General features: G+C 39.9%; 1 protein-coding gene across 1 annotated transcript in view; it reads left to right on the top strand.

Moving 5' to 3' along the window:
- The window catches only part of ube2f (ubiquitin-conjugating enzyme E2F (putative)), a 50,552-nt gene that overhangs the window by 4,631 nt on the left and 31,509 nt on the right, over positions 1–14,412 (top strand). Inside the window, exons 2-4 of the mRNA XM_008292310.1 lie at positions 2,143–2,329; positions 5,065–5,094; positions 7,914–7,979. Of these exons, the coding sequence (XP_008290532.1) occupies positions 2,215–2,329; positions 5,065–5,094; positions 7,914–7,979 (211 nt within the window). The 5' untranslated portion in view covers positions 2,143–2,214. The remainder of the gene's footprint in view (positions 1–2,142; positions 2,330–5,064; positions 5,095–7,913; positions 7,980–14,412) is intronic.

Raw genomic sequence — 14,412 nt, 5'->3', positions numbered from 1 at the left:
CATATTGTCCTGTTCTTGTATTCACTGACAGTTCCTCGGCTATTTTTTTTCCTTTTCTTTTCTTTTCTTTTCTTTTCTTTTCTTTTCTTTCTGTAGACTCTTCTGAACAGCCACCTCTATCATACTCTCTGCCTCAGATGCTATTGTTTCTGAAAGTTGGTCCATGATAATTTAGAAGCGCAAGCTATGAGTGTCAGGGGCTTACATGAAGTCTGTCATTTGTCTCATCCAGCTCGCATAAAGAAGTTATGTCCCCTAAATGGCCTAGTCTGACACAGGAACCAACTTGTCAGACCTTCTTGGCTGGCATTAATGTGCACATTGGGTGATCCAGTCATGGGTCGACAGCTTCAAGTACCGGTGTGAATGCAACCAGGATGCATTGTGGACGCACAGAGATCTGGTCGTTCTGACCACATTTGGAGGTGGTCCGGGCAGCAGACCACTTGTCCACTTATGATCGGATCACCCAAGATGCACCTTAATGCCAGCTGTGAACAGTCCCTAAAATATTGTCCCAACCTGGCATTACGGTGTGGAGATTCTGCTGCATCAGGCAACATGGGAGTTGCCTGTTTTTGGCATTTCCTGCAAGTTGCTGAATAGCTGTTTATTGCTGATTTGACATATTATCATATTAGGTGTGCCTCTGAATTTAATCTGTGGTTACTTGCTGTAGTCTTTACTGAATGCATTGAATTGAGAAATCTGTGTAAATATCTTTCTCATTCTCAAGATGCACTTTTCAGGTACAGTAAACCCCCTTATATGGATTCTATCAATGCCCTTTCACAGGTAGTTGCATTTGTTTCTTAAGTGAAATACTATTAAAATGCACATATTTGTTTCGTAATTTTAAAAATGCTCGTGTGTCAACAGTTAAAATGGTACAATGCACAAGAACCACTCCCAGAAATGAGGTGAAGAGCAGTGGAGACAGAAATCCCCACTGGTGGTTTGTGTTTGCATAGTGCTGATAGTTACCAGAGGAAATGTTTCCTGAGTGAAGGCTTTCATCTCTGAGTTTATCAGTGTCACGTCATAGGTAATATCTGCAGCAGCATTAATCCTAAGGATAGCAAGAGTGTGATGTCAAAATACTCTGATTATCCTGTTGCTTTGCCGTTACAGTCAGTTTTTTGAAGACTTTCTTAATAACAAAAAAAACTTTTTTCTTTGGATATTTGACTCTGCAGACAAAAATATAAATCTTTTTTAATCTTAGATATTTTATAGCTGCTCACTACTAAAGATCAGAACAGTTCATGCAAAGTTCTGGCATCTTTAGCAGCAGTAAAATGGTAACAGTAGTAATAAACTGACAGCTATGTGTATGTGTCTGTCAGGAGAAGTTCCAAATAGAATACAATATTCTCCTTAAATTAATTCATCTTTGGCAAGTAGGCTGCAGCTGTAGCATTAACATCTTGTGTAAAGTAGTGGCTGTGTTATTAATTAATTTAATTTATTGCAGTCAATCCTATGTGACATTGCTGTGACTCAACACATGCACTGTGAGACAACTTCTTCAGATCCACATCAAGTTTTGTTTAGATTTCCCCCCTGTTGGGCTGCACGGTGGATCGGTTTTTAGCACCGCCGCAGCTACGGGATTCCTGGCTCACATCCTGGCCTGGGCCTGGTGTCTTCTGTGTGAAGTTTACATGTTCTCCCTGTGCAGTGTGAGTTCTCTCCTCCCACAGTTCATAAAGTTAATTGGTGATTCCTGTCTCTATTGTCTTTATTTGCTTCGTTGGTGCAGCATTCCAGGGGACTGGAGCCTATTTCTGCACACACTGGGCAGGGACAGGGTGCAGTCTGGACATATCACCAGTCATGTAGCTGAGATATATGGACAAACAGCATTTAACACAGACACCTGAATAGCCGGTTAAAGCTGCCAATGTCCATTTGCATGTGTGACTGTTTGATTTTGACCTTATGAAATGTCATTTATTTTCAGTAAAAACACAGACTTCATGAAATTGTGCATACTGACTAATTGTTATGCTTATTAGTTTTGATTTTGTCTGACTAATGTGCATTGACAGATGCCTCTTCTTTCATGTGCATTTTTTTCTGTTTATTATGCAGTGTAATGAAACTGTCTGCTCTGTTCTTTATGGTCTGTGTGATTGGCAGGCATTTGAGCAGCAGTGCAGTGCAGCACAGTGCGGCGCGGGGCAGACAGAGGCATATCACAGCAGCGTAGCCATGCTCACATTAGCCAGCAAGTTGAAGAAGGACGATGGAGGAAAGACAGGCCGTGCCTCCGGAGCCTCAGACTCCACCCACAGGGTCTCCATCAGGGACCGCCTCCTTACCAAAGGTATCCGGGTCTCCTCTGTTCATCCATTTTGCTGTTTTATGTCTGTCCTCAATCTCTTTAAAAGACCTTATGGCACACTGGAATCTAGTGATACGGAGATAGATAGATAGATAGATAGATAGATAGATAGATAGATAGATAGATAGACGTGATCCATCAAACAATGCTAACACTACCAGCGAGAAGTAGTTGACTAACATAATCTGTCACTGTTTCCTTGCTGCATGAGGGCTTTGCTAGTCAAACGCACTAGAAAAACAGCAGCTGATCACGATGAGCTAAAACAGAATAAAGGCAGTCATATTGCTCCCATGCTGGGGAAATAGATTGGTTTTGCAAAATCCACCATCAAACTGACATTGTACAGCCACTTACCATGTGGGACAAACACCCTATTCCAATAGGAAACACTTTCCCACTCTTCCTTTTTGGAAAGCTTTCCTGAAATCCTATTAGTTCCAGAAGAAGAGAGTCCTTATCGTTGATTTTTTCCCCCCACACACATATAAGGGAAACATGAAAAAAGGTAATTTTGAAACTCACATTTGTGCATCTTTTTCTATGAGTCACATAATCACACCATCTCCTGCTAGACTGTTGTGGTGGTCATCATTTTCTCTGACAGGCTGCCTTTTCGATCATTCATGAGCGGCTGTTTTTGTCAGATTTTTCTCCCCGGTTCATTCCTGCAGTCAACACATCAGGAGTTGCTATGAGCTCATTTTCTGTCGTCATGAGTTTATTTCCTCAGTAGCAGTGAAACACGTTAGAATTGTAGTCGGGCTAACAAAACCACTTTAAGGGCAGAACTAAATTTGAAAGGTTTGAATATAGAGACTCTCACTGACCTAATTGTTGTGGAAGATAGTATGCTGACAACAATGCCGACTCAGAAAAAGGCAAAGTTGTTGATTTGTTGTACTATTATGATGGTTCATGTCATTTTCTGGCTATATCAGCTATCCCTATTTACAATGAACTGTTCAGTCTGTTTGCATACATCAAACTTTATCAGTCATCCAGTACAATGAACTGTCAAGATTAAGTTGTTTTTTTTCCAGTCATCACTGTTACATGATGCAAGTGAAAGTACATTTTAATTGACAGTTAAGGGTTGCAAATATTTGAGACTAAATTGAGGCTAAATATTTGAGGCATGTAGGCCAAGAGTGTCGCTTCTTAAGTGTTCTTTTAAGTCTCGTTAATGTCAACATCGACACACAGAAATCGACAGAGCTGTTTATGAATTGTTTATGCTGCTGTTCCTTCTATTTCAGCGTCTCGGCTGCTGCCTTCCCTTCTTTATCCATCTGTTTTTCTCTGTTTTTCCCTCTTGCTCCTTGGGTTTTTATTTATAGGTTCCTCTCTTTGCCTTTTGAAGCAGCTTCCAGATATCTGCCTCCTCTCGCCTCCATTTCAGTTTCGCAGGCTTGTCCTTGTTCTCGCTTGTCGTCACTCCGTTTACGTTTGTCTCATTCTTTCCCCGTGCACCTGCCACCTGTTTCCGTGTTGTTCTCGCTTTATCTATACATTCATTTGTACATCATCCAATTACTTGGACCAGCAAAATGTGGGTTGTTCTTCTGTGTGAAAACCCTCTTTTCCTAATTCTATTCGCCTTATTGTGGGCTCAAAATGTGATATTGCATGCAGTATGTACATGGCTTAATTAAATTAGGTGATGCAGAAAGATATCAGAAGACTCATCATATAAAATTTGAATGGATTCATCTATTGTTTGTCTGCAGCTGGTACACAATCATCAGTTTACAAATGTTAAATAGCAAAATGTCAAAATGTAACAGAGTAAAAAAAAAAACAACAATGGTCACACCTGCAGCCAGAAGAAATGAATCTAATTTAGTTGTACACTGGCTGAGAACCACTGGAATAATTTGTAGATGATCTTGAGGTTTTTCTCTGATTATGAGTCGGGATCTGACATTTGGCCTAAATGTGTAATGGAGAGGAGTATTAATTCTGAAAATAGCCCTTTGTTGATCTCATTAGTCAAAACAGCAACTCTCTCTTAGCCCTGAGGGAGCTGTTAATAACTGCATGCACAGACCTCTGTGTGGAAGGGGTTAGTTAAAAAGACAAAAAAAACTCTTAAGCATAACCTTGAAGTACCTAATTATTAGACCCAGAACACTTCAAAGAAAATGTAAGTGAATAGAAATTAAAACATATACTGACCAGAGAAACCGAGCATTGTTTTGTAAATTTCTCTGGGAAGAAAATGTGTTTAGTCAGCTGACACAAATTAGCAGCAGAAAGTGTCAGTGATGAGAAAACAAAACAGAACCTGGAAGCTTTTAAAAATTCAACCAGACCTCTCCCAGAGGCAACACCCACAAAACATCCCAGTGCTCTTTCCATGTCTTCCTGTTGGTTTCCTTCTTTTTGTCTTCTCTGTCTTTCTTTTTTTTGTTTTTCTCCAGCTGCTTTCACATCTTTTTACTTTCGTCCCACTGTGCCAGTCGTTCTGTTTTTCTCTGCTACATTGTGCTGTGTGAGGGAGACAATTCTTTTTTTTTTTTTTTTTTTGCCAGTTGCACATGAGCCATTATTCTTTAATGCAGAGGAACTTTCCTGTGGAGCAGGTGCTGTTCCACTGCTTCATTTATGAAAAAGAAGTGTGGGGGTGTCAGTTATATCCATGTGAGGATCTCACATTTGTGTGTCTCAGTCTTTTCTGCTCCCCCTGAACCATTGTTCTTATTTTCTCTCAACAGAAGTTGCAGAACTTGAAGCCAATCTCCCTAGTAAGTATGCCTCACACTTACACGCACATAGCATTCTTTCTCACCCTCTTCTCGTCAAGTCATCTGAAAGTGTGACAGCTGAATAATTGGCTTAATATACAGCAGGTGTTGCGACAAGCACAGCTCCATTTCTCAGTTGCATTGTGGTAATGAGGGTTGTTTTCTGCAGTGGCAAAGCTCCTCTGTTGATCAAGTAGTGTGGTATCGTCCTCGCCAGAACTGCAACAATTCATTAGTTAGTTGTCATAGATGTAATTAATAGTGGAGTATTTTGATCACTCAACTGATTACTTTAGGAAAATACATTGTCTAATAGCAGCTTTTTAATGAGAATATTATCAGATTTCTTACCATACACTGAATGTCTTTCAACCGTGGACACAATACCCTCCAGGACGCCATTTTCGGCTTTGGTAAACACTACTTTCTGACCTTTTACCAAACAAACAACTCATCAATATTTGCGAAAATCTTCGACCATAAAAGCTATGTTTTCCTGAGCATTACAGTGACAGCAGAACTGTCAGTGCAATCGGACAACAAACTAAGGATTAAGTACTTGATGCCACCACCATACACAGACATAAGCCATGTGTTCTTATCGAACTGTACGCTCGTTTTGAAGCGTCTCTCTGGGCAGCATGTCTGTTTCTTCCTCTTCCAGTTTTTGTTTTTTTCCCCTGGATGGTTGGAAAACAACTGGTTTTATTTCTTCTATTCTGTTTATGACACCAGTGTGTAACATAGCCTATCAGCGCCACACAGTCTAGTTTATCCACTCCATAGCAGTTATGAAAACAAGCCAAATATGCAGTTGTTTATTGTTGCAACATACTATTGAGAACTATATGAAACAAGGATCTATATGTCTAGTCAACAGAAACACTAATGCATGTCTCCCTACCAATGTGTAGTGCTTTCTACTAGACTTTTTGCATTTTTTGTCATGCCACCCAGCTCTGCCACCTAAATGTTGCTGTAATAGGCTGGAAATGAGTCATGGTTTTAAATATATATGCGCTGTGGGGCTAGAGAGGTTTACTGCTTGTTATATTTCTGGCCTCAGGAGGTATTTATTCAAACAAACTGTACCCCCTCCGGCTATGATTTGAGTGCAGACTTTATGAGAGGTTTTTCCACAACAGTATATGAGATCTTTGTCAGTCAGTTATGTGGTCATTGTTATGCACAAGTGCATCGTTCATTATGATTGCTTTGGCTGAGCTCAGAATGCTTGTTTGTGTTTGTGGTCTGATGAGTTTGCCCTCGTAGCTGTGGACCATGAAAGCCATAGAAGTAAACAGCTACGAGCATACAGTGTCGACTAGAAAGCAACAGACCTGATTAGTTTGCTTGGAAATATTTTTTTTTCCTGCTACAAATTCAAAACAAATGCATCATACTAACAAGAACGAGACCCCACACAAAATATTCAGATTATTTAGACCACCGCTGCAGCCTTGCTTGCATCTCCTCGATAGCCCGTGAGTTTGCAGCCAATCTGAGCTCGACTGTGAATAACATATACCTCATTCTTTGTGTGGAGGCTATTTATGTTTCTCTGTTATCTATTGTTAACTTACCAATGCAGGAAATTAACACTGTCCTCCCTCTATAGAGCCCTGTGTGTTCTTTCCTTCAACAGCGGGTCCTTGCACTCTGAGCATTAATGCTAGAATCAATGACGGGTATAATTGGAAGAAGACTTTGCCGTTCTTTTATTTATACATTACTGTACAAGAAAATGTGGTTTTCCGTCAAGCCACTATGAGCACATCTCTTTCCAAGTTCGATAGCTCCAAAATCCTGAGAACATGCTGGCTGCGTTGTGCACTACTTTGTCTTAATGCCTTTGGAGAGGGTTCCTGTTTAGGTTTTTATTTCCATCGTCTGTCACTTAGAGAATCAAAATCGTACGTGATCTGTTAAACCAGAGCAGCGATGTCTGCCAAAAGCAACAACATGGTTAAACATACAACTGATGGGGAAATAAAAGGCAAATCGAAGGCAAATTATTCCCATGAACTGAAGGATGTTTCGGCGCTGGCAACCCCACGGGGTGTGGCTTTGTTGTCCAGATGAAAGCCAGAATTCAGTGTCTCCCCCATGGTGGTAGGACAACTTTTCGACGACATCCTCGTGATTAATGCAGCTCTACACCAGAAGAATATTAACCTGTGGACTTTTTTAATAGTCATTCAGTCAACATTCCTGGGCTGACACCACAAGAAATTTGCTCCTCAAACATTGCCACATACAGTTCATGCACATGAATACGTCCTCAGATTCCAGTTCTGCTTTTTAGTTCTATTATCCTGCATGTTGTTGTGTATTATGTCTGATGATTGTTTGGGCAGATTGTGTCTCTCAGCAGTTTCACCTCTAATGACTCACTCTCCACCGGGCATGAATGATGTATGAGTGAGGTGGAGAAAGTTTGGAAATCATCAATTATTTGAGTGTTTGTTTTACATGCAAGGACAAAGCTGGAAAAGAGCCGGTGGAGTGTTTAGTTAGATTAAAAACGTATTACACATAAACATGGGTGAAAAACCCTCAAAGTGTCGGTGTTGGTTTTTTGCGCGCAGTACTCATCTCTGAACACCAGGGGGGAATATGGTGCCACAGGGACTCCTAAAGGCAACGCATAAATCCTGCAGTCGGGGCTGACAGTGTGAACATGTTGTGGCTTTGGAAAGACTTTATGAAAATGTTATTAATGTAAAGCCTTTATTTGCCACAAAGACCTTCATACAGCTGCCTCTGACTCTAAGAATTAAAAACTGTCTTTCTCTCTGCTCTCATTTGTTCACGTACAGGTACATGCAAAGCTAGTTTCCCAGATGAGGATAAGCTGCATCATTTTCAGCTGGCAGTGTCTCCTGGTAAGAGAAAAACAAAGATGACTTAAGTTTTGTTGCATGGTTTATTGAGAAGCTGCCTTTTTCTCATCTATCCTTGCAAAGCTAACACCATATGCATAAACTATATTGTTGGCTCCTATTGTTATAGTGGTGATGCTTGTGTAGTGTTTTTCTAGTAATAAAATTTATGGTCAAGCTTATGCCAGGCTCAAATAGGGCTAAGGTGCTGCTGTTTGGATTCCAGGATGTGGTGGTGGATAAATCTAACACATTAGATGTAAATGTTTTAGTGGTTTACCTTAACTTGTAAACATCAGAGGAGTAAAAAATGTTTTATCACCAATATTAATTTCAAACTAGACGGGTGTCTTAAGGGTTTCTGGCTGGTAAGGTACTGGGTCGAGGATATTTTCTGTGATAGAGAGCAAGACTGAAAATGTTAGCAATTTATTTCTAAATCTATGTCTGTCCTAACGTATTCCCTTTGAATGGCACTCGAGTCGTTTCTGTATTTCCACAAAACTGCTGCACCGTCATTAGTCCCCGTTCATTCTGCTCGCTCAGCAGTGTTCCAAGTTAAGCAGGCTACCTGTCGAATATTGTACAAACCAAACACACCGGTGTGGAATTACCCGAGTCTCTGGAGGCTCCCCACTTCTCGCTTTCTGCTCTCCATCCGTCATGCATAAACATTGTCGCTATCCAAGCCCAATGTCGTCTTCTATGTCCCCTCATTTAGAAAATGTGGATCTGCCTATCTTCATCCTATATATACAGATGGACCATAAAGAGAGCACAAGCCATATGCTGAAACACATTTAAATTTGTGTATGACGAGTAGAAAAGGAGTGATAAAGAAGTACAGTGGTAATGCAGTGCTGTAAAGCAGGTACACAATGTTTTCTCATACAATTTACTGATCTAGATACGAATCCAGGCACCAGACACGTGTTGGGAAAATTGAGCAGAAATGTTAGGTGTTTCCAAATATTTAATCTAAATATGGACTATTCTCTTGTAATTCTAGTTTATTGGGTCTTAGATCTGAGTTTCCACTCATTTCTGTGATTCATGATAACCTTTGTGACGCCCCTTTCACTGTCTTGAAGGTGGTCTGAGCCCACCTGAGAGGGAAACTGGCTGACATGTCATGTGAGGGTCGTCAGCTAACATAGCTTACTGGGACCCTTCAGGCTATAAAACCTGGCATATGTCTTCACTTTCTCTCTCTCCTCCATCTGTCTGGCACTAACCTTCTTTTGTGTTTGCACCTTCAACACCCTTGCTGCAAACATAAGATCTACATTCAATCACTGTTCACACTGCTGATCTTGCTGACTTCTGCACTCGATTGTTGTTTTGTGTTAGCTTAGTTTAAATACATTTAGTTTGGTTCAAGTTCATCTCTCGTGTAGAATTTCCTTAAAACCAGTGCGTGAGTCCTTACACTCACTAGAGATCTGAGAATGCAAACCAAAATAATGTCAGGGAAAAAAACACAAGCTGTCAGATGATTTGACAAGGTCTAATCTTTAAATATGCTGCAACAATATAAGTCAACCTGAGCAGCATTTTTATTTGTGCTTATTGCAGCTGTACATGATAGTTTACTTAATATAATGTGCTTTTTGTAAAAAATGCTAGCAATTGGTAATTTTAAAAGATTCCTGGTCATTTCAATTTTCTCAAATTTCTTTAAATCTGGTTACGTGGTTTGTAATTAAAATAATTGTAAAAATTTTCAATTTAAAAAAATTACGTTTTTGCTTACTTATTTTTTTTTTTGTCCAAATAGCCCATTATTGAAAATAGGCTTTTTCAATGTTGCAGTGTAAAGGTACACTGCTTTAAAAAAAAAAAATCCTGAAGGTAGGATTGTAATGCCAAAAGCATTAGCTCCTTTATTTTCTGTTTAACTGACACAAATATGCTCTGTACAGCGATGTATTGTGGTACACCACCAGAGGTCAGTGATGACCCAGGCAGCTAGCAGAACAAGCAGCCGAGCTGATAACGATGGTGAATACCAGTGGGAACGCAAAACTTAAAAAAAAAAAAAAAAAGAGAAGACAGAGAAAAGCTTCTGTCCGTGTTTGGGAATATTTTGAATTGGAGTATATAGGTGAGCGGGACGTGACTGGCTGTGACTTACATGCGTAGTCTGGAGATATTGATAAGCCGCTTTTGGTGAGGCAGGCCAGGAGGATCGTTTACTGGTGAACTCGGGTCATGTTTTGATGCAGTTGTGACAGGCACGGCTGATCTGACAATCGTCACCTTGCAGTGCTGCTGACTATAGTAGGACGAGTAGATAAACTTTTTTGGCATAAAATCTTGGATGGCTAGGTCCGCTAAACCTGTATATGTTCAGCCAAATGATGATCCATTAGTTTTAGCCAGTTTATACTTGAAAGCTAAGAATTGAACTCGGCTAGTATCCGTGCATTACCTCTAGGACGTATTTATGCATTTACATTTTCACATATGTATGGTTATGTTTTTTTTTTTACCACACTTAGCTGAAACTCTTATCTCACTCCTTAAGGAAAACAAATTTATCACAGTAGTCACTAATGAAGTATTTGAAGGTTGAAATGACTGGTGGTCATTTAGAGAAGTCAAAAGCATTTTGTTTGGTCTACTGTAGGCTACTACACTGTTATACGTATGTGACAGTGACTCCACCTTTCCAGTTTTACGGCACAATTTCTTATTTTTGTTTTTTTAAAATGTGGTAGATTACTCACTTGATATGCAATAGTTCTCAATCAATGTCTGTCATCTGATGTGTTATAACACACTTATGATATAGCAAGTACATTTGTTTTTTGAAGCTGTTCCCAGCTTTGTGTGTGAGCGTTAACAAGTGAGTGTGTGTGTGTGTGTATCTATGATTCATCCATCTCTCTCTGCCACTGCAACAGGCAGCGCAACTCCAGGTTAGCTTTCACAAAGGCCTTTGTAAGCAATATCTGCAGAGAAAAGCAAAGATCAGCAATTAGAGAAAAGGTTCGGTGTCATGTTCTTTTAAGAGATAAGGAGATTGAGTTCTCAGAGAAAGACTTGCTCAATTATTCAAAACCTCTGTATCTCCTGATGCACACCCACAACCGCCACACTTATCCGTCACACGCTCCTTTCTCTTTGACCATTTCTGTTTCTTCCCCTTGTTTAATCTTCCTCTTGTTTTTTTTTTTTTGGTCTCTTCCTGTTGCTGCTTGCTCTTCCTCCCTCCTTATTGTTTGGTAGAGCTCAGCATTTGTCACCAATACATCTGAGGTTTAAACACAGTGGTCTTGATCAATTATTGTAATTTATATCACAGCCGGGACAACCTGCTGTGGCATCAGACATAGTGCAGCACATTGTTAACATGCAGCATCAGATTTGAAATGCATGAGGTCATATCTGTGAGCATGTGAACAAAGGTGCTATCACAGAACTATATGCAAGGGGAATTCTCTGCACATATTTTATTCAGGATGTTTTTTCAGCTCAAACGCTGAACAAATTGCTGCACATCTCGAGGTCTAAAAAAAAAAAAAAAACGTAGTGGAGGTACGAAAAATAGCCCACCAAGCTACGTGTCTCTGTGTAAGGTGCTAATTAATCTTTTTGTTAATAGTCTGTTTCAATTTTGCTTTGAGAATTACAGCATATTCGGTGGATATTATCCATGAAGTAGCTTTCATTTGTACCGCGGGAGGATATTGTGGTCAGGCAGGAAAATGAAAAATGCAAAGGGAGCTTGCCTCAGGATGTAGACTGTCTAATATCTCTCATACCCGAACCAGTGTAAGGTAAAATCATCCTGACTTGTTATGGAGAGAATTTATAGCTCAAGGCTTATGCAAGCGCTTCTTTCCGTTAACTTTCTTTTGCTTTTGTTCTTTTGTGTTTTCTTCTGTTCTTGTTGTCTTTTACGTTTCTCGTGGGAACGGTAGGCAGCAGTGCTGTTTACTCTAGGTGAACATTATTCACGCTACAGCATTACCATAATTTGAGGGATAATTTTGAAGCACAACTGCTTCACCATGTGTCAAAAAGCAGAGCCAAGTACATTGCCCAGGAATTCATCTTTTGTGAGTTGAGAAAAGTGTGGTTTTTCCCTTTTGTGCTGTGTTGTAATACCCAGTATTCATGTTCAGTGGTCTTACTTAGTGCAACAATAACATGGAAAATTATACATGACAACCATCAATTCTCATTAAAAGGGGAAAGAGTTGTGTTCCAGTTAAACATCTTAACAACACGTGTGTCTCTCACAAAGTTAATAATGTTACCTTTGAGATATTATTAACTATGCTAATAATAATAATGTTGGTAATGCCCACAACAAATTGTCTTGCCGTATTCATCCAGGTGAAGAGGTGAATTTTAATGCTTTTAGTACAAGGGGGCTGTTGTTGTTTTTGTTGTTTTCTCAGAGCCTCACTCAAACCATCTCACTTGCGTCACTCAAAGACCAAAAGAGGCGAAACAAAACCAAACTGAAGAACACATGAATATGCTGAGCAACAAGCATAGTTTGTGTCAGATTGGTTGCCCAGATTTAATTGAAGTGAGGCGGGTGGTTGAGAAGACAGTTTTTTTTTCTAATGTTTTTAATATTAAACTGTTTTGCAGCTACATAGCCACTTTAAAACTTTTCCCAAGTCTGTGATGTATCAGCTTGACATCTACTGGAATGTCTGTGAAGCTGCTCTTTAGTTTAGTTTCCTTTTCCCATGCAGCAGCTCTGTGCTGTGACCCTGTAGCCTCAGACCCCTGTGGCCCTGAGGAATGGGGACACCAGCAACACTCTAGGGTGAGCACATTCTCACACGTCACTGTTTGGATTGTTAAAATTACAATCATGAAATTGATGCACAAATTGGCCTATCTGGGTTTTTCGGCTGTGCACTTTCTTGCTTGATTTGCAGGTGGATAATTATTGTATTGTTCTGCACATTGCAGCATAAATTTGCATACCAAATATTTGGGCAAAACTTTTTTGGAAGAATGCAGCAGCACGTAGGTTTAATGTTTAGTGATACATTCAAGGTTTTGTTTTTTTGTAATATTTAACACACGATTGCGCTGCCCTATTAACCAAATAACACCCTGCTTTTCCAGTTATTTCTATCCTCCACCACCTCGCTGTAGAAGGACCTTCTGCAGTAAACATAACCTCAACTTCAGTCAGTTTTAAAACCTTTAGTTGACTTTTTTGCCCTTTGGTACATTTCCCGTGTGGGTTAAACACCCTACACATTTATGCTTCACTTAGTAAGTTATTGTGCCAGTGATGGTGCTCGCTGAGGCCTGCAGCTGTTGCACAGATAAACATCGTGAGCAAAAGATCAAGCTAACAGCATCAGTGAGAGGCACTTTGGGGTGAACAACTGCATGTTTTTTTGCTGGACGGCTAAAAAGAGGCTCCACAATCAAAGCTACACGAGCTGACCGAGTGTCCGACCTCCCTGAGGCCTCCACCGACAGAAGTCCTGTCCTTTATTGATGCCTTTATGATGTTGTTTTTAAGCAACCTCAAGTACTGCCTGATTTTACATTATAGTTCCATAGGATAGCATTCTTGTTATTACTATATTTTCCACTTCTCTTGTCAGTTTAGACTAATGACAGGATTCTGTGATAAATACGTGTGATTTTTTTTTAGCAACTAACAGCAAACTTTGTCTTAAACAACAGATATGTTCCTCTCATTTGGGCAACATCAAATGAATTAGGTCTAGCTTATTTACCCCCAAAATTTCGAGTTCAGTTGTGTGTGCTTGTGTGTGTGTGTGTGCGCGTAAAAGTCAGTATTAGTGCAAGCCCAGTGTTTTGTGACAGTAAAGACTGATTGTTCCACTTTACTGAGGACAGCCATGAATTATTCATGACCTCTGACTGCAGCTGTTACACACTGGATGCACTCCGTTGTCTCCCTCTCTCTCTTTCAGTTTGTCGCTTTTTCTTTCTTTACTCCTCCTTTTTTTACCTCAACACATGTTGGAGCTGCATCTCTTTATCCCACACACCTTTTCTCTTCTCCCTGTATCTCTTCCCATTAATAACACAGGGGAGACTGTTTGTGCAGGCTAATTAAATTGTACCTCAGTCTTTGTTGCATTGAACGGAATCGGTTTCGGTTTCGATTGCCCTTTTACAAAGTCCTTATCTCAAATTGCTCAGCGTTTAAGTGTACGGAGCGTGAGCCTGAGTGATGTGTCGTCTTAGCACCGGTTTTGAATGTGTGCATAAAGCAACCTTTACCTTTTAAACATGGGTTTAGATGTTATTCGTACTGTCTGTACATAAGGTTTTGCTTGATTGTATAATTAAATTAATTGTGTCAACATGTGAACAACTGAGGTCTTAGTTTGTTCATTCCAATTGTGTTTGTGTATGGAGCATAATGTATCGCTAATTTTAGTTCTATTAATATTAGGGCACCTGAGAAGGGTGTTTT

This window comes from Stegastes partitus, unplaced genomic scaffold (genome assembly GCF_000690725.1).
Source record: "Stegastes partitus isolate 25-593 unplaced genomic scaffold, Stegastes_partitus-1.0.2 Scaffold801, whole genome shotgun sequence".
NCBI classification, from domain to species: domain Eukaryota; kingdom Metazoa; phylum Chordata; class Actinopteri; family Pomacentridae; genus Stegastes; species Stegastes partitus.
The sequence above is the reverse complement of the archived record's forward strand: the minus strand, read 5'-3'. Positions and strand labels throughout refer to the sequence as shown.